The sequence below is a fragment of the Oncorhynchus tshawytscha genome, linkage group LG31, assembly GCF_018296145.1.
Source record: "Oncorhynchus tshawytscha isolate Ot180627B linkage group LG31, Otsh_v2.0, whole genome shotgun sequence".
Classification (NCBI taxonomy): Eukaryota; Metazoa; Chordata; class Actinopteri; order Salmoniformes; family Salmonidae; genus Oncorhynchus; species Oncorhynchus tshawytscha.
The window spans coordinates 2488700-2509146 of record NC_056459.1 but is presented as its reverse complement, the minus strand read 5'-3'; the positions used below and the strand labels follow the sequence as shown (position 1 = coordinate 2509146).

At 39.3% G+C, this 20447-nt stretch overlaps 2 protein-coding genes across 2 annotated transcripts; both read right to left on the bottom strand.

The window, feature by feature from the left end:
• Positions 1 to 285: 285 nt before the first annotated feature.
• On the bottom strand, positions 286 to 3220 carry LOC112239912 (zinc finger protein 239-like). Its single transcript, XM_042310596.1, has 3 exons — positions 3157 to 3220; positions 1119 to 1268; positions 286 to 1043 (listed from the first exon to the last, which is right to left on the bottom strand). Exons 1-3 carry the CDS (start codon positions 3218 to 3220, stop codon positions 415 to 417), a joined length of 843 nt encoding a protein of 280 aa, XP_042166530.1. The 3' UTR covers positions 286 to 414.
• A 1862-nt stretch (positions 3221 to 5082) lies between these two features.
• On the bottom strand, positions 5083 to 17319 carry LOC112239913 (zinc finger protein 239-like). Its single transcript, XM_042310250.1, has 2 exons — positions 16698 to 17319; positions 5083 to 6387 (listed from the first exon to the last, which is right to left on the bottom strand). Exons 1-2 carry the CDS (start codon positions 17077 to 17079, stop codon positions 5612 to 5614), a joined length of 1158 nt encoding a protein of 385 aa, XP_042166184.1. The 5' UTR covers positions 17080 to 17319; the 3' UTR covers positions 5083 to 5611.
• Between the last annotated feature and the right edge of the window lie 3128 nt (positions 17320 to 20447).

Here is a 20447-nt window from a genome sequence, read left to right as displayed (position 1 = left end):
GATGGTCACTCTGACAGTGCCCCAGTGTTTCTCTGTGGAGATGGGAGAACCTTCCAGACAACCATCTCTGCAGGAGTCCACCAGTTGGGCCTTTATGGAAGGCCCAACATACTTTTTCACTGTAAGCCTATTTTTAAGTAAGCTTTCATGTGGCATAAACAAAAACACTAATTCTCAGTCAAAAACATAAGTCAGAACACAGCCTCTCTATTCTTTCATGTGTTTTCAGGTCCTCTGACTGGGAAAATGTCTTTCCACAATGAGAGCAGTGGTATGTCTTCTTCTCGAGTGTATTTGTGTGTATTGTTTCATGTTCATTCAGGTACCTTAACCGGGTAAATGTCTTTCCACACTGGGAGCAGTGGTAGGTCTTATCTCCTTGTGTGTGTGTCCGGTCATGCTTATTCAGGCCAACTAACTTGGTAAAACTCTTTCCGCACAGAGAGCATTGGTAGGGCTTTTTTCTGTGTGTGTCCTCTCATGCTCTTTTAGGTTCCCCAAATGGGTAAAATGCTTTCCACACAGGGTGCATTGGTATGGCTTCTCTCCTGTGTGCACTCTCTCATGCTGTTTCAGGTTCACTAATCCACTAAAGCTCTTTCCACAGTGGGAACAGTGGTAAGACCTTTCTCCTGTATGTATTCTCTCATGTGTTTTCAGGCTCGCCAACCAGGTAAAATTTACTCCACATTGGGAGCAGTAATAAGGCTTCTCTCCTGTGTGTATTCTATTGTGTATTTTCAGGGACCCTAACTCTGTAAATCTCTTTCCACACAGGGAGCATTGGTAGGGCTTTTCTTGTGTGTGTGTCCTTTCATGTGTTTTCAGGCTCCCTGACCACCTAAAACTCTCTCCACAGTGGGAACAGTGGTAAGGCATCTCTCCTGTGTGTATTCTCTCATGCGTTGTCAGGGTGCCTAACGACCTAAAGCGCTTTCCACAATGGGAACAATGGTAAGGCTTCTCCCCTCTGTGTATTCTATCATGCTGTTTCAGGTTCTCTAAACGGGTAAACCTCTTTCCACACTGAGAGCAGTGGAAAGGCTTTTCCCCTCTGTGTGTTCTCTCATGCACTCTTAGGTTCTGTAGCTTAGTAAAACTCTTTCCACAGAGGGAACAGTGGTGTCGTCCTGCAGGTTTGGATGTCTCTGGGTCTGGTTCCCCTGAAGGACTCTTCTTTGGGTCTGGTTCCCCTGAAGGACCCGTCTCTGGGTCTGGTTCCCCTGAAGGACTCTTTCCGCTGTCAAAGTGAGAGTCTGGTCTCTCTCCTGCCAAAGAAAAACAGAGTATTTAGTTAAACAGAAAGACTGAATGACACTTCAAAATGATAAAACGGCAGTGGTGGAGAAAGTACCCAATTGTGATACTTGAGTAAAACTTCAGATCCCTTAATAGAAAGGTACTCAAGTAAAAGTGAAAGTCACCCAGTAAAATAGTACTTGAGTAAAAATCTACAATTATGAGAAGTCTAAAAGTATTTGGTTCTAAATATACTCAACTATCAAAAGTGAAAGTATAAATCACTTCAAATTCCTTATATTACGCAAAGCAGACAGCACCATTTTCTTGTTTTTCAAATGCACAGATAGCCAGGGGCTATATAAATTATGCATTTGTGTCTGCCAGATCAGAGGCAGTAGGGATGACCACGTGTTCTCTTGATAAGTGTGTGAATTGGACCCTTTTCCTGTCCTGCAACTTTTGGGTGTCAGGGAAAATGTATGGAGTAAAAAGAACATTATTTTCTTTAGGAATGTAGTGACGTAAAAGTCTTCCGGTACAGCTGGTGCTCTCATGCATTTTTCAGTGTTATTTGCCTTGAAGCGAGCGTAGAAGTAGTTTAGCTTGTCCGGTAGGCTCGTGTCACTGGACAGCTCTCGGCTGTGCTTCCCTTTGTAGTCTGTAATGGTTTGCAGGCCCTGCCACATCCGAGGAGTGTTGGAGCCGGTGTTGTACGACTCAACCTTAGTCAGGTATTGACGCTTTGCCTGTTTGATGGTTCATTGGAGGGCATAACGGGATTTCTTATAAGCTTCCGGGTTAGATTCCCGCTCCTCGAAAGCGGCAGCTCTAGCCTTTCACTCAGTGCGGATGTTGCCTGTAATCCATGGCTTCTGGTTGGGGTATATACGTACGGTCACTGTGGGGACGACATCATCGATGCACTTATTGATGAAGCCAGTGACTGATGTGGTGTACTCCTCAATGCCATTGGGGGAATCCCGGAACATATTCCAGTCTTTGCTAGCAAAACAGTCCTGTAGCTTAGCATCTGCTTCATCTGACCACTTTTTTATTGATCTAGTCACTGGTGCTTCCCTCTTAAATTTTTGCTTGTAAGCAGGAATCAAGAGGATGGAATTATGGTCAGATTTTGCCAAATGGAGGGTGAGGGAGAGCTTTGTATGCGTCTCTGTGTGTGGAGTCTAGGTGGTCCAGAGTGCTTTTTCCTCTGGTTGCACATTTAACATGCTGATAGAAATTTGGTAAAACTGATTTAAGTTTCCCTTCATTAAAGTCCTTGGCTACTAGGAGCGCCGCCTCTGGGTGAGCAGTTTCCTGTTTGCTTATGGGGGAATGAAGCTCATTCAATGCTGTCTTAGTGCCAGCCTCTATCTGTGGTGGTATGTGAACGGCTACAAAGAATATAGATAAACTCTCTTGGTAGGTAATGTGGTCTGCAGCTTATCATAAGAAACTCTACTTCAGGCAATGCGGTCTTAGTGCCAGCCTCAGTCGGTGGTGGTATGTAAACAGCTACGAAAAATGCAGATAAACTCTCTAGGTAGATAGTGTGGTCTACAGCTTATCATGAGAAACTCTACTTCAGGCAATAGTATAGTAATAATTCAATAGCTCGAGACTTCCTTACAAAAATACATAGACCTCCGCCCCTTGTCTTACCAGACGCTGCTGTTCTATCCTTCCAGTACAGCGTATAACCAGCCAGCTGTATGTTGGTAGTGTCGTAGTTCAGCCACGACTCCGTGAAGCATAAGATGTTACAGTTTTTAATGTCCCGTTGGTAGTTTAATCTTCCCAATAACTTGTCCATTTTATTGTCCAAAGATTGCACATTTGCTAGCAGAATTGAGGTGGAGTGTTTTTTTTTCTTCGATCGCATCCGACTCTTCAGAACGCAGCCCTCCCTCAGACCTCTCTTTCTCCGTCTCCTCTTCAAGCAGATCACTGGGGTCGGGGCCTGTTCCGAGGGAGCCATATATCCTCCGCCTCAGGCTCGTCAGAGTGGTGAAAGAAGAAAAATGATTCTGCCGTGGTGAGTCACCGAGGTCCTGTTATTTTCGGTCATAAGAGATGTTAGCGGCAACATTATGAACAAAAATAGTAATGGTAAAAAACATAAGTTAAATACAACACAGATAACGCAGATAAACAGACAAAAAAACAATCGGTTGGGGGCATGTAAAACATCTGCAACTAGAGAACCAACCCCTTCGCTCCATATTTTCCGCTGCCTGCTCCACCACCACAGAAAGCACTGAGCTGAAACACCTGCACTTTGGAGCTCAAGAAAGCAAAAAAAGTATGCGGCTTTATTAATGCAATATTTATTAATTCATGTTTTTTTTTTTACATTGTTTGCAAACTGATGTGATGCATATTAATGCCACAATAACATGCAAAACAGGCAACCACAAAAACAACAAAAAAACGATATACACTGCTCAAAAAAAAAAATAAAGGGAACACTAAAATAACACATCCTAGATCTGAATGAATTAAATACTTTTTTCTTTCCATAGTTGAATGTGCTGACACCAAATCACACAAAAATGATCAATGGAAATCAAATGTATCAACCCATGGAGGTCTGGATTTGGAGACACACTCAAAATTAAAGTGGAAAACCACACTACAGGCTGATCCAACTTTGATGTAATGTCCTTAAAACCAGTCAAAATGAGGCTCAGTAGTGTGTGTGGCCTCCACGTGCCCGTATGACCTCCCTACAACTCCTGGACAGTCTGTGGTGCAATGTGGCGTTGGTGGATGGAACGAGACATGATGTCCCAGATGTGCTCAATTGGATTCAGGTCTGGGGAATGGGCGGGCCAGTCCATAGCATCAATGCCTTCCTCTTGCAGGAACTGCTGACACACTCCAGCCACATGAGGTCTAGCATTGTCTTGCATTAGGAGGAACCCAGGGTCAACCGCACCAGCATATGGTCTCACAAGGGGTCTGAGGATCTCATCTCGGGTACCTAATGGCAGTCAGGTTACCTCTGGCGAGCACATGGAGGGCTGTGCGGCCCCCAAAGAAATGCCACCCCACACCAAGACTGACCCACCACCAAACCGGTCATGCTGGAGGATGTTGCAGGCAGCAGAACATTCTCCACGGTGTCTCCAGACTGTCACGTCTGTCACATGTGCTCAGTGTGAACCTGCTTTCATCTGTGAAGAGCACAGGGCGCCAGTGGTGAATTTGATCTTGGTGTTCTCTGGCAAATGCCAAACGTCCTGCACGGTGTTGGGCTGTAAGCACAACCCCCACCTGTGGACGTCGGGCCCTCATACCACCCTCGTGGAGTCTGTTTCTGACCATTTGAGCAGACACATGCACATTTGTGGCCTGCTGGAGGTCATTTTGCAGGGCTCTGGCAGTGCTCCTCCTGCTCCTCCTTGCACAGATGCGGAGGTAGCGGTCCTGCTGCTGGGTTGTTGCCCTCCTACGGCCTCCTCCACATCTCCTGATGTACTGGCCTGTCTCCTGGTAGCGCCTCCATGCTCTGGACACTACGCTGACAGACACAGCAAACCTTTTGCCACAGCTCGCATTGATGTGCCATCCTGGATGAGCTGCACTACCTGAGCCACTTGTGTGGGTTGTAGACTCCGTCTCATGCTACCACTAGAGTGAAAGCACCGCCAGCATTCAAAAGTGACCAAAACATCAGCCAGGAAGCATAGGAACTGAGAAGTGGTCTGTGGTCGCCACCTGTAGAACCACTCCTTTATTGGGGGTGTCTTGCTAATTGCCTATAATTTCCACCTGTTGTATATTCCATTTGCACAACAGCATGTGAAATTTATTGTCAATCACTGTTGCTTCCTAAGTGGACAGTTTGATTTCACAGAAGTGTGATTGACTTGGAGTTACATTGTGTTGTTTAAGTGTTCCCTTTATTTTTTTGAGCAGTGTAATATATATTTGTTTAATACCACATTAAATCATACTCAAAAAAGGTTTACAGGAATTCCCAGGCCTCTCCTGTAAACTTTTTAAAACCAATTCCTGTAAAACTTTTTTGAATATGATTTAATGTGGTATTAAACAAAAACACAAATTCTCAGTCAAAAGCACAAGTCAGAACACAGCCTCTCTATTCTCTCATGTGATTTAAGGTCCTCTGACTGGGAAAATGTCTTTCCACAATTAGAGCAGTGGTATGTCGTTTCCTCCTGTGTATTTGTATGAATTATTTCAGGTTCTATAACCAGGTAAATCTTATTCCACACTGAGAGCAGTGGTAGGTCTTGTTTTTCAGGATCCCTAACAAGGTAAAATGTCTTTCCACATTGGGAGCAGTGGTCAGGTGTGTCCTCTCATGTGATGTAAGGTCCTGTAATCGTGAAAATCTCTTTCCTCACTGGGAGAACTGGTAAGGCTTTTCTCCTGTGTGTATTCCTTTATGCCTTTTCAGGCTCGCTAAATGGGTAAAACTCTTTCCACAGAGGGAACACTTAAAAGGCTTTTCTCCCGTGTGTGTCCTCTCATGCTCTTTTAGATTGCCCAAAGTGGTCAAACTCTTTCCACACAGGGAGCAGTGGTGAGGCTTCTCTCCTGTATGTATTCTCTTATGTATTTTCAGGGTCTCTAAATGAGAAAAATACTTGCCACACTGGGAGCAGTAATAAGGCTTCTCTCCTGTGTGCATTCTCTCATGTGTTTTCAGACTCCCTATCTGGGTAAAACTCTTTCCACACAGAGAACAGTGGTAAGGCTTCTCTCCTGAGTGTATTTTCTCGTGTTTTTTAAGATTGCCTAACATGGTAAAATTCTTTCCACACAGGGAGCAAGGGTAAGGCTTCTCTCCTGTATGAATTCTCTCATGTATTTTCAGGCTTCCTAACTGAGTAAAACTCTTTCCGCACTGGGAGCATTGGTAGGTCTTCCTCCCTGCTGTATGTATTTCTTCATGCCTATTCAGGGCCCTTAACCAGGTAAAACTCTTTCCACACTGGGAACATTGAAAAGGCTTTTCTCCTGTGTGCATCGTCTCGTGCTGTTTTAGGTTCCAGAACCGGGTAAAACTCTTTCCACAGTGGGCGCAGTGGTGTGGTCTTGCTGGTTTGGACGTCTCTGGGTCTGGTTCCCCTGAAGGACTCTTCCCGCTGTCAGAGTGAGAGTCTGGTCCCTCTCCTGCCAAAGACAGAGTATTGAGTGAAACTGAGACCTGAATGAAACCACCACATGATAAAACTGTCTTCCTATGAGGTTTAATCCAGAATAGATCCCTCAATAACAAATAAAGAGTGGCTGTTGTGATGTATAGGCCAATAAAAACACTATTGAACTTCATGGTTGTTATGCATTCATTAGACCTAATAGATAAATAGACTAGTCAGTATAGGATACATGTAATAGACTAGTCAGTATAGGATACATGTATTAGACCTAATGGGTAAATAGACTATTCAGTATAGGACACATGTATTAGACTCATGGATAAATAGACTAGTCAGTATAGGATACATTATTAGACCTAAGACTAGTCAGTATAGGTATAGGATACATGTAATAGATGTCAGTATAGGATACAATAGACTAGTCAGTATAGGATACATGTAATAGACTAGTCAGTATAGGATACATGTAATAGACTAGTCAGTATAGGATACATGTAATAGACTAGTCAGTATAGGATACATGTATTAGACTAGTAATAGGATAAATAGACTAGTCAGTATAGGATACATGTAATAGACTAGTCAGTATAGGATACATGTAATAGACCTAATGGATAAATAGACTAGTCAGTATAGGATACATGTATTAGACCTCAGTATAGGATAAATAGACTAGTCAGTATAGGATACATGTAATAGACTAGTCAGTATAGGATACATGTAATAGACTAGTCTATAGGATACATGTAATAGACTAGTATAGGATACATGTAATAGACTAGTCAGTATAGGATACATGTATTAGACCTAATGGATAAATAGACTAGTCAGTATAGGATACATGTAATAGACTAGTCAGTATATATGATACATGTAATAGACTAGTCAGTATAGGATACATGTAATAGACTAGTCAGTATAGGATACATGTAATAGACTAGTCAGTATAGGATACATGTAATAGACTAGTCAGTATAGGATACATGTAATAGACTAGTCAGTATAGGATACATGTAATAGACCTAATAGATAAATAGACTAGTCAGTATAGGATACATGTATTAGACCTAATAGATAAATAGACTAGTCAGTATAGGATACATGTATTAGACCTAATGGATAAATAGACTAGTCAGTATAGGATACATGTAATAGACTAGTCAGTATAGGATACATGTATTAGACCTAATGGATAAATAGACTAGTCAGTATAGGATACATGTAATAGACTAGTCAGTATAGGATACATGTAATAGACTAGTCAGTATAGGATACATGTAATAGACATAATGGGTAAATAGACTAGTCAGTATAGGATACATGTAATAGACCTAATAGATAAATAGACTAGTCAGTATAGGATACATGTAATAGACTAGTCAGTATAGGATACATGTAATAGACTAGTCAGTATAGGATACATGTAATAGACCTAATGGATAAATAGACTAGTCAGTATAGGATACATGTAATAGACTAGTCAGTATAGGATACATGTAATAGACTAGTCAGTATAGGATACATGTAATAGACTAGTCAGTATAGGATACATGTAATAGACCTAATGGATAAATAGACTAGTCAGTATAGGATACATGTAATAGACTAGTCAGTATAGGATACATGTAATAGACTAGTCAGTATAGGATACATGTAATAGACTAGTCAGTATAGGATACATGTATTAGACCTAATGGATAAATAGACTAGTCAGTATAGGATACATGTATTAGACCTAATGGATAAATAGACTAGTCAGTATAGGATACATGTAATAGACTAGTCAGTATAGGATACATGTATTAGACCTAATAGATAAATAGACTAGTCAGTAGGATAGGATACATGTAATAGACTAGTCAGTATAGGATACATGTAATAGACTAGTCAGTATAGGATACATGTAATAGACTAATGGATAAATAGTCAGTATAGGATACATGTATAGACCTAATGGATAAATAGACTAGTCAGTATAGGATACATGTATTAGACCTAATGGATAAATAGACTAGTCAGTATAGGATACATGTAATAGACTAGTCAGTATAGGATACATGTAATAGACTAGTCAGTATAGGATACATGTATTAGACTAGTAAATAGACTATAGGATAGGATACATGTAATAGACTAGTCAGTATAGGATACATGTAATAGACTAGTCAGTATAGGATACATGTAATAGACTAGTCAGTATAGGATACATGTAATAGACTAGTCAGTATAGGATACATGTATAAGACCTAATGGATAAATAGACTAGTCAGTATAGGATACATGTAATAAACTAGTCAGTATAGGATACATGTAATAGACCTAATGGATAAATAGACTAGTCAGTATAGGATACATGTAATAGACCTAATGGATAAATAGACTAGTCAGTATAGGATACATGTAATAGACTAGTCAGTATAGGATACATGTAATAGACTAGTCAGTATAGGATACATGTAATAGACTAGTCAGTATAGGATACATGTAATAGACTAGTCAGTATAGGATACATGTAATAGACTAGTCAGTATAGGATACATGTAATAGACTAGTCAGTATAGGATACATGTAATAGACTAGTCAGTATAGGATACATGTATTAGACCTAATAGATAAATAGACTAGTCAGCATAGGATACATGTAATAGACTAGTCAGTATAGGATACATGTAATAGACTAGTCAGTATAGGATACATGTAATAATAGGTAAATAGACTAGTAGTCAGTATAGGATACATGTAATAGACTAGTCAGTATAGGATACATGTAATAGACTAGTCAGTATAGGATACATGTATTAGACCTAATGGATAAATAGACTAGTCAGTATAGGATACATGTAATAGACTAGTCAGTATAGGATACATGTAATAGACTCAGTATAGGATACATGTAATAGACTAGTCAGTATAGGATACATGTAATAGACCTAATGGGTAAATAGACTAGTCAGTATAGGATACATGTAATAGACTAGTCATGGATAAATAGACTAGTCAGTATAGGATACATGTAATAGACTAGTCAGTATAGGATACATGTATTAGACCTAATAGGATAAATAGACTAGTCAGTATAGGATACATGTAATGTAATAGGATACATGTAATCAGTATAGGATACATGTAATAGACTAGTCAGTATAGGATACATGTAATAGACTAGTCAGTATAGGATACATGTAATAGACTAGTCAGTATAGGATACATGTAATAGACTAGTCAGTATAGGATACATGTATTAGACCTAATAGGTAAATAGACTAGTCAGTATAGGATACATGTAATAGACTAGTCAGTATAGGATACATGTAATAGACCATGGTAATAGACTAGTCAGTATAGGATACATGTAATAGACTAGTCAGTATAGGATACATGTAATAGACTAGTCAGTATAGGATACATGTAATAGACTAGTCAGTATAGGATACATGTAATAGACTAGTCAGTATAGGATACATGTAATAGACCTAATAGATACATAGACTAGTCAGTATAGGATACATGTATTAGACTAGTCAGTATAGGATACATGTATTAGACCTAATGGTTAAATAGACTAGTCAGTATAGGATACATGTAATAGACTAGTCAGTATTATTAATAGACCTAATGGATAAATAGACTAGTCAGTATAGGATACATGTAATAGACTAGTCAGTATAGGATACATGTAATAGACTAGTCAGTATAGGATACATGTAATAGACATAATAGGTAAATAGACTAGTCAGTATAGGATACATCTAGACCTAATGGATAAATAGACTAGTCAGTATAGGATACATGTAATAGACTAGTCAGTATAGGATACATGTAATAGACTAGTCAGTATAGGATACATGTAATAGACCTAATGGATAAATAGACTAGTCAGTATAGGATACATGTATTAGACTAGTCAGTATCTACATGTAATAGACTAGTCAGTATAGGATACATGTAATAGACTAGTCAGTATAGGATACATGTAATAGACCTAATGGATAAATAGACTAGTCAGTATAGGATACATGTATTAGACTAGACTAGTCAGTATAGGATACAGTATAGATAGGTAAATAGACTAGTCAGTATAGGATACATGTAATAGACTAGTCAGAATAGGATACATGTAATAGACTAGTCAGTATAGGATACATGTATTAGACCTAATAGATAAATAGACTAGTCAGTATAGGATACATGTAATAGACTAGTCAGTATAGGATACATGTAATAGACCTAATGGATAAATAGACTAGTCAGTATAGGATACATGTAATAGACTAGTCAGTATAGGATACATGTAATAGACTAGTCAGTATAGGATACATGTATTAGACCTAATGGATAAATAGACTAGTCAGTATAGGATACATGTAATAGACTAGTCAGTATAGGATACATGTAATAGACTAGTCAGTATAGGATACATGTAATAGACTAGTCAGTATAGGATACATGTAATAGACTAGTCAGTATAGGATACATGTAATAGACTAGTCAGTATAGGATACATGTAATAGACTAGTCAGTATAGGATACATGTAATAGACTAGTCAGTATAGGATACATGTAATAGACTAGTCAGTATAGGATACATGTAATAGACTAGTCAGTATAGGATACATGTAATAGACTAGTCAGTATAGGATACATGTAATAGACTAGTCAGTATAGGATACATGTAGACTAGTCAGTATAGGATACATGTAATAGACTAGTAATAGGTAAATAGACTAGTCAGTATAGGATACATGTATTAGACCTAATGGATAAATAGACTAGTCAGTATAGGATACATGTAATAGACTAGTCAGTATAGGATACATGTAATAGACTAGTCAGTATAGGATGTACATGTAATAGACTAGTCAGTATAGGATACATGTAATAGACTAGTCAGTATAGGATACATGTAATAGACTAGTCAGTATAGGATACAGGTATTAGACCTAATAGGTAAATAGACTAGTCAGAATAGGATACATGTATTAGACATAATGGATAAATAGACTAGTCAGTATAGGATACATGTAATAGACTAGTCAGTATAGGATACATGTAATAGACTAGTCAGTATAGGATACATGTAATAGACTAGTCAGTATAGGATACATGTAATAGACCTAGTATAGGATACAAATAGACTAGTCAGTATAGGATACATGTATTAGACTAATGGATAAATAGACTAGTCAGTATAGGATACATGTAATAGACCATTCAGTATAGGATACATGTAATAGACTAGTCAGTATAGATACATGTAATAGACTAGTCAGTATAGGATACATGTAATAGACCTAATGGGTAAATAGACTAGTCAGTATAGATACATGTATTAGACCTAATGGATAAATAGACTAGTCAGTATAGGATACATGTAATAGACTAGTCAGTATAGGATACATGTATTAGACCTAATGGATAAATAGACTAGTCAGTATAGGATGTATTACTAATGTAAATAGACTAGTCAGTATAGGATACATGTAATAGACTAGTCAGTATAGGATACATGTAATAGACTAGTCAGTATAGGATACATGTAATAGACTAGTCAGTATAGGATACATGTAATAGACTAGTCAGTATAGGATACATTTGTAGAATAAGGCTGTAACGTAACAAAATGTGGAAAAAGTCAAGGGGTCTGAATACTTTCCGAATGCACTGTACATCACTGTGACGCTTTTCTAGGAACAGGTTTTTGATATTCTATTGATGATATTAATCAAGAACATGTTTTATTTTTGGATCTACGATTTCATAACTTGTTTTAATCATATTGTGGATTATTTAAATTATATCTAGGGGCTGTGTCATTGTGTACCACTGTCTCTATTTAAATTATATCTAGGGGCTGTGTCATTGTGTACCACTGTCTCTATTTAAATTATATCTAGGGGCTGTGTCATTGTGTACCACTGTCTCTATTTAAATTATATCTAGGGGCTGTGTCATTGTGTACCACTGTCTCTATTTAAATTATATCTAGGGGCTGTGTCATTGTGTACCACTGTCTCTATTTGCAGTAATTCATAGTCCATTACATTGTGAAAGGTTTGTCTCATTGAGTCATTTTATATCATTAATTCATATTATTTTAAATCTACTCATATTTCAACATTGGTGCCTTATTCTATTCTACTGTATTAGCTACCATGGAGCCTTATTATAATGTATTAGCTACCATGGAGCCTTATTATAATGTATTAGCTACCATGGAGCCTTATTCTATTCTACTGTATTAGCTACCATGGAGCCTTATTATATTATAATGTATTAGCTACCATGGAGCCTTATTCTATTCTACTGTATTAGCTACCATGAGCCTTATTATAGCCTTATTCTGGAGCCTTATTCTATATCTACTGTATTAGCTACCATGGAGCCTTATTCTATTATAATGTATTAGCTACCATGGAGCCTTATTCTATTATAATGTATTCTACCATGGAGCCTTATTCTATTATAATGTATTAGCTACCATGGAGCCTTATTCTATTATAATGTATTAGCTACCATGGAGCCTTATTTATTCTATTATACTGCCTTATTCTAGCTACCATGGAGCCTTATTCTATTCTACTGTATTAGCTACCATGGTGCCTTATTCTATTATAATGTATTAGCTACCATGGAGCCTTATTCTATTTACTGTATTAGCTACCATGGAGCCTTATTATTGTATTAGCTACCATGAGCCTTATTCTGTCTGTATTAACCATACTGATTATAAAAGCCGACCCTCAGACTCCTCTTTCCTTTCCCCCTATTATAATGTAGAACCATACTGAATAAAGCCGACCCTCAGACTCCTCTTCCCTTTCCCCCATGTGAACCATACTGAATAAAGACAACCCTCAGATTCCTCTTTTTGCACGTTGCACACCTCAGGCGAGTAATACCCTGTGACTTCTTTAATATTAGACATCACGCACCAGGTGTTATGGACAAATAGACACACACCCCCACCCGTCGTCTTGCCAGACATAACTTCTCTGTCCTACCGATACACAGTAAACCCAGCCAGCTCAATATTATCCATGTCCTCGTTCAGCTATGACTCGGTGAAGCATAAAATTACAGTTTGTAATGTCCCGTTGGATATAAGTGCATTTTTGTTTTCCAACAACGTTGGCCAATAGAAAGGTTCGCAGTGGAGGTTTACTCACTCGCCCGACCTCCGCCCCCTTTTTCTCTGTCTTTTCTTTACGCAAATGATGGGGATTTGGGCCTGTTCTCGAGAAAGCAGTATATCTTAGGGCTTATCTTTAGGTCTGGTCGGGTATCTGCAGTATATCCTTCGCCTCGGACTTGTTCAGTTCGAGGTGAGTAATCCCAGTTCTGATGTCCAGAAGTTATTTTCGGTCATATGAAACGGTAGCAGCAACAACATGTACAAAATAAGTTAAAAGATAACTTTTTGAAAAATTACAAAATAGCACAGTTGGTTAGGAGCCCGTAAAACGACAGCCATCCTCCACGGAGCCATTATGTACAATAACTTATCAATGACCCAAGCCCAGCTCATTTAATCCCTACCATTGTATCGCTGAGTTGTCATAATGCGTCAGCAAATGTACATTATCCCAGGGGTGTTGGAAGACAATGTAAGTAGCCTAATTTATGTCCCTATAACCAGTGGTGTAAAGTACTTAAGGAAAAATACTTTAAAGTACTACTTAAGTACTTTTTTGGGCTATCTGTACTTTACTATTTATATTTTTGACAACTTTTACTTCACTACATTCCTAAAGATAATAATGTACTTTTTACAACATACATTTTCCCCTCACACCCAAAAATACTTGTTACATTTTGAACACTTAGCAGGCCAGGAAAGTGGTCCAATTCACACACTTATCAAGAGAACATGTGGGCATCCCTACTGCCTCTGATCTGGAGGACTCACTAAACAGAGAACATCCCTGGGCATCCCTACTGCCTCTGATCTGGAGGACTCACTAAACACATGCTTCGTTTGTAAATGATGTCTGAGTGTTGGAGTGTACCCCCTGACTATCTGTACAATTGTAAAACAAGAAAACGATGCCATCTGCTTTGCTTAAGACTATTACTGTTGATAGTTATCTATATTTTAGCAATTCAATTTACTTTTGAAACTTAGGAATATTTAGAACCAGTATTTTACTGGCTGACAATGCTTGATAATGTATGTAATATCAACAGAGAGATATATTTTCTTGGTGATTTCAATACTGACTTCAATATTTCAATATCAACAAGCTGCCCACTCAAGAAAAAAAACTCAAAACTGCAACCAGTGCCTGCAACCTGGTTCAGGATATCAGTATCCCTGGATTGTAAACGGTCATGGACATAACATGTTGAAACAACAGTAGCTAGGATGGGGAGAAGTATAACAAATGAAGGGCTGCTCTGTCTTCTTAAACAACAACAAGGCAGGTCCTACAGGCTCTAGTTTCTACCTTCTTAACAACACTATCAACAATGCAGGTCCTAGTTTCTACCTTCTTAAACAACACTATCAACAAGGCAGGTCCTACAGGCTCTAGTTTCTACCTTCTTAACAACACTATCAACAAGGCAGGTCCTACAGGCTCTAGTTTCTACCTTCTTAACAACACTATCAACAAGGCAGGTCCTAGTTTCTACCTTCTTAACAACACTATCAACAAGGCAGGTCCTAGTTTATACCTTCTTAACACTATCAACAAGGCAGGTCCTAGTTTCTACCTTCTTAACAACACTATCAACAAGGCAGGTCCTACAGGCTCTAGTTTTGTCGCACCTGAACTACTGTTCAGTCGTGTGGTCAGGTGCCACAAAGAGGGACTTAGGAAAATGTAAATAGGTTCAGAACAGGGCAGCACGACTGGCCCTTGGATGTACACAGAGAGCTAACAATGATATGCATGTCAATCTCTCCTGGCTCAAAGTAGAGGAGAGATGCATCACTGCTTGTATTTGTGAGAGGTGTTGACAAGCTGAATGCACCGAGCTGTATGCTTGAACTACTGGCACACAAGCTCAGACACCCATACATACCCCACAAGACATGCCACCAGAGGTCTCTTCACAGTCTCCAAGTATAGAACAGACTATGGGAGAAGCACAGTACTACATAGAGCCATGACTACATGGAACTATATTCCACATCAGGTAACTGATGCAAGTACAAGTACAGTAGAATCAGATTTGGTAAAAAAAAACATAAAACTACACCTTATGGAACAGTGTGGACAATGAAGAACCACATAGACATACATATGAGAAGACGCACACCTACACACCTACACATGGACTATGTACTGTAGATATGTGGTGGTAGAGTAGTGGCCTGATGGAACACACGTAATGTGTTGTAGATATGTGGTGGTAGAGTAGTGGCCTGATGGAACACAATATGTTGTAGATATGTGGTAGTAGAGTAGTGGCCTGATGGAACACAATATGTTGTAGATATGTGGTAGTAGAGTAGTGGCCTGATGGAACACACGTAATGTATTGTAGATATGTGGTAGTAGAGTAGTGGCCTGATGGAACACAATATGTTGTAGATATGTGGTGGTAGAGTAGTGGCCTGATGGAACACAATATGTTGTAGATATGTGGTGGTAGAGTAGTGGCCTGATGGAACACATGTAATGTATTGTAGATATGTGGTGGTAGAGTAGTGGCCTGATGGAACACAATATGTTGTAGATATGTGGTGGTAGAGTAGTGGCCTGATGGAACACAATATGTTGTAGATATGTGGTGGTAGAGTAGTGGCCTGATGGAACACAATATGTTGTAGATATGTGGTAAGTGGCCTGATGGAAACACACGTAATGTATTGTAGATATGTGGTAGTAGAGTAGTGGCCTGATGGAACACATATATAATTAAACCCCAGGAAAAGCTGTTTGAAATGTAATGGGGTCATAAACCCCAGGAAATAGCTGTTGCCTTTTTAAATCATATATAACTGCCTTAATGTTGCTGGACCCCAGGAAGAGTAGCTGCTGCCTTGACAGGACCTAATGGGGATCCATAATAAAATCCAGGAAGAGTAGCTGCTGCCTTAGCACAACCTAAAAGGGATCCTTAATAAATACAAATGGAACTACCTCCATGTTTTGAGGATATACAGAGTTCATTTACAGTTACATTGTTAAAAAACTATGAGAGTAAAACAAGCTTATATTTTGGGTTCGGATAGAGTACAACAGTTGAACTACATTCAGTGGACATTTATAAGTTATATTCTCCAAGAATCAATGGCGAGGCTCAGAGCCAGATATTAAAATGATGTATTAATTCAATAAGGGCAGTTTGTGGCCCTGCTTTTAAGACAGTACTCACTGGTGTTAATCAAATCTTCAGCCTCCTCTTCCTCTTCAAAAGGTTCTTTCTCTTCTTTCACTATAACATCCTGCTCCTCTTCCTCCTTTTTAATTCTGAAAGCTTCTACCTGCTCTTCTTCCACTGTGACAGCCTCTATCCCCTCTTCATCTTTCACTCTAATATGTTCTTTCTCTTCTTTCACTGTAACATCATCCTCTTCTTTTAATGTGATACTGATGGCCTCCTCTACCTCCTCTTTCATTCTGAAAGCGTCTTCCTCTCCTTTTACTGTAATATCCCCCTCCTCCTCTTTCACGACAATGTTCAGTCCCAGAGCTTCTTTCTCCGTCCAGCAGACCTCCTCTTCTTTATCAGGAGGAGAGTAGCTTAGTGAACTCATGGTCCGAGATGTTAGCTAGTTAGCATTAACAACTAGCCTGGTTCTAAGCTAATTCAGCAATCCAGCTAGCTACTAACTTAACAAAGTATATATTTAATTAAATGGGGAAACTAGCTATACGAAACAAGTATGTTTTAAACACAGGGACCAATATACACCGAAACAGTCTTAAAGAGCTCATACGTTTCGGCTATATTGAGTAACAAGCTACGGAGGTGTCTGACAAGCTGCTGTTGTTGAAGAAACTTCCCGTTCCGTCCACTAAATTACACGTCACGCTGGTAGCGACGCCCGAAAGACGCTCAGCGCCATCTGGGGAAGTTGATTGATTAGTGCAGATTTGTAATGAGTACACAATCAAAACATATTTGACATCTGCTACACACAGTGGTGTAAAGTACTTAGGTAAAAATGACTTCAAAGTTCTACTTAAGTCGTTTTTGGGGGTATCTGTACTTTACTATTCTTATTTTTGACAACTTTTACTAAAGAAAAGGATGTACGTTTTATTCCATACATTTCCCCTGACACCCAAAAGTACTCATCACATGTTTAAATGCTTAGCAGGACAGGAAAATGGTCTAATTCACACACTTATCAAGAGAACATCCCTGGTCATCCCTTCTGCCTCACCAAGCAGACTCACTAAACATAAATGATTTGTTTGTAAATTATGTCTGAGTGTTTAAGTGTGCCCCTGCATGAAATCATGCCGCCTGGTTTGCTTAATATAAGGAATGTGAAATGCTTTATACTTTTACTCTTGATACTTAAGAATATTTTATCAATTACATTTACTTTTTATAGTTAAGTATATTTAAAACCAAACACTTTTAAGACTTTTACTCAAGTACTATTTTACTGGGTGACTTTCACTTTTTTCTTGAGTAACTTTCTATTAAAGTATCTTTACTTTTACTTAAGTATGATAATTGGGTACTTTTTCCACCACTGATTACACATCTGCATTTAAAGGGAAATGTCATATCTTTTTTACGTCATATCCGGATGTAACCTAAAACATTACCCCAGTTTGATATGCTGCGTGTGTATTCATTCCCATATCAGCAAAATAAAACGTCATGTTTTGGTCACAGAGAAACAACCACATGGTTAGCTAGTTGGCTTCAGCAGGTTCTACCATTTCACAATAGTCTGTAATGACTAGTTTAACAAAATACGTTTTTGTTGTGAAAACAAAATAAGTGTATCTAGCCTTTTAGCTCCCTCTGGTTGATGACTGCTAGCTAGATAGCCTTTTGCTGCCTTGGCAACAGCTAATGGGGATCCATCATAAATATAAATACCCTTGGTTTGCTGTTTAAATTTAGCAGTTTTTCTTATTCACAATAAAGAGTACCATAATGATAGTCACTTCATACTTGTGTTGTTTCATGTATTTTGGGAGGCTAGACCCTCAAGACAATTACTTAACCTTTCTGGCTGTAGTAACTAGTGACATCCTTGTTGTTGTGAAGAAGCTGTCATGTCCACCAGATTATACGTCACACTGGCAGCATTGCCTGAAAGACCGGGTAAGCATTTGAAGAAAAATTTTATTTATTTTTCATTTCTTTCAATAAAGATAAATGTTATATTGAGGCGTACAAAGAGAAACATATGTTAATTTATTCGTTTTTATTCATTTAAAATAAACTTTACATCTACTACACAATCAGTCAAATAAACAGTTGATTTTAACAATGCTATTCAAATGAGTGCTAGCTATATACATGGTATTAGAATAGATAGATACCCATATATACAGTACCAGTCAAAAGTTTGGACACATCTACTCATTCAAGGGGTTGTCTTTATTTTTACTATTTTCTACATTGTAGAATAATAATGAAGACATAAACTACAAAATAACATATATACTAGGGATGCATCGATATTACATTTTTGGCCAATACCAATAACCCATATTAAAAAATGTTTGCGGCCTTTTAAGCATTCTACTACAGTTAAATAGTTGAAACACACACACACACACACACACACACAACACACACACATCACACACCACACACACACACACACACACACACACACACACACACACACACACACACACACACTGACCAAAAAGTTATTTTGTTTGTATTTACGTATGTTCCCATTACCAGTAAAACATCATCAAAACCTATTTATTTCACTTATGTGCTGTTTCGTGGTTCATTTGTTCAGTCATTTCATTCTCAACCAGGATTTCACCATACATGTCAAGCAGTGAAATTTCAGCTCTGTCTGTCCGTGGCCTCTTCCTCGGTGCGCACTATCACTGTGTCCGTTTCCATGTTGTCCAGCTGTGTCAGTCCGTGGCCTCTCTTCCTTGGTGAGCACGATCACTGTGTCCGTTTCCATCTTGTCCAGCTGTGTCAGTCCGTGGCCTCTCTTCCTTGGTGAGCACGATCACTGTGTCCGTTTCCATCTTGTCCAGCTGTGTCAGTCCGTGGCCTCTCTTCCTTGGTGAGCACGATCACTGTGTCCGTTTCCATCTTGTCCAGCTGTGTCAGTCCGTGGCCTCTCTTCCTTGGTGAGCACGATCACTGTGTCCGTTTCCATCTTGTCCAGCTGTGTCAGTCCGTGGCCTCTCTTCCTTGGTGAGCACGATCACTGTGTCCGTTTCCATCTTGTCCAGCTGTGTCAGTCCGTGGCCTCTCTTCCTTGGTGAGCACGATCACTGTGTCCGTTTCCATGTTGTCCAGCTGTGTCAGTCCGTGGCCTCTCTTCCTTGGTGAGCACGATCACTGTGTCCGTTTCCATCTTGTCCAGCTGTGTCAGTCCGTGGCCTGTCTTCCTTGGTGAGCACGATCACTGTGTCCGTTTCCATCTTGTCCAGCTGTGTCAGTCCGTGGCCTCTCTTCCTTGGTGAGCACGATCACTGTGTCCGTTTCCATGTTGTCCAGCTGTGTCAGTCCGTGGCCTCTCTTCCTTGGTGAGCACGATCACTGTGTCCGTTTCCATGTTGTCCAGCTGTGTCAGTCCGTGGCCTCTCTTCCTTGGTGAGCACGATCACTGTGTCCGTTTCCATGTTGTCCAGCTGTGTCAGTCCGTGGCCTCTCTTCCTTGGTGAGCACGATCACTGTGTCCGTTTCCATCTTGTCCAGCTGTGTCAGTCCGTGGCCTCTCTTCCTTGGTGAGCACGATCACTGTGTCCGTTTCCATCTTGTCCAGCTGTGTCAGTCCGTGGCAGCTGTGTCTGTAACATTTCATGTAAACCCTGTTTCTTGTCTGCATTGAAGTAGCGGTCCTTGTACCAATCGCTTGTTCACAGCTTCTAGTTGAGTACTTTAAGTTTTAATCCTCTACCTTCTTGCCCTTTGTGCTCTTGTCTGTGCCCAATAATGTTTGTACCATGTTTT

Bases quoted from the DNA above. Each gene is read 5' to 3' on its own strand.
- LOC112239912 (XM_042310596.1), bottom strand. From the start codon at position 3,220: ATGGCTCCCTCGGAACAGGCCCCGACCCCAGTGATCTGCTTGAAGAGG. The intron at 1,269-3,156 runs GTCTGAGGGAGG...TTTCTTTGGCAG, and splicing joins GAGGAGACGGAGAAAGAGAG to GAGAGAGACCAGACTCTCAC. The intron at 1,044-1,118 runs GTTCCCTCTGTG...GAGGGGAAAAGC, and splicing joins ACCTGCAGGACGACACCACT to CTTTCCACTGCTCTCAGTGT.
- LOC112239913 (XM_042310250.1), bottom strand. From the start codon at position 17,079: ATGAGTTCACTAAGCTACTCTCCTCCTGATAAAGAAGAGGAGGTCTGC. The intron at 6,388-16,697 runs GTGAGTACTGTC...TGTCTTTGGCAG, and splicing joins TGAAGATTTGATTAACACCA to GAGAGGGACCAGACTCTCAC.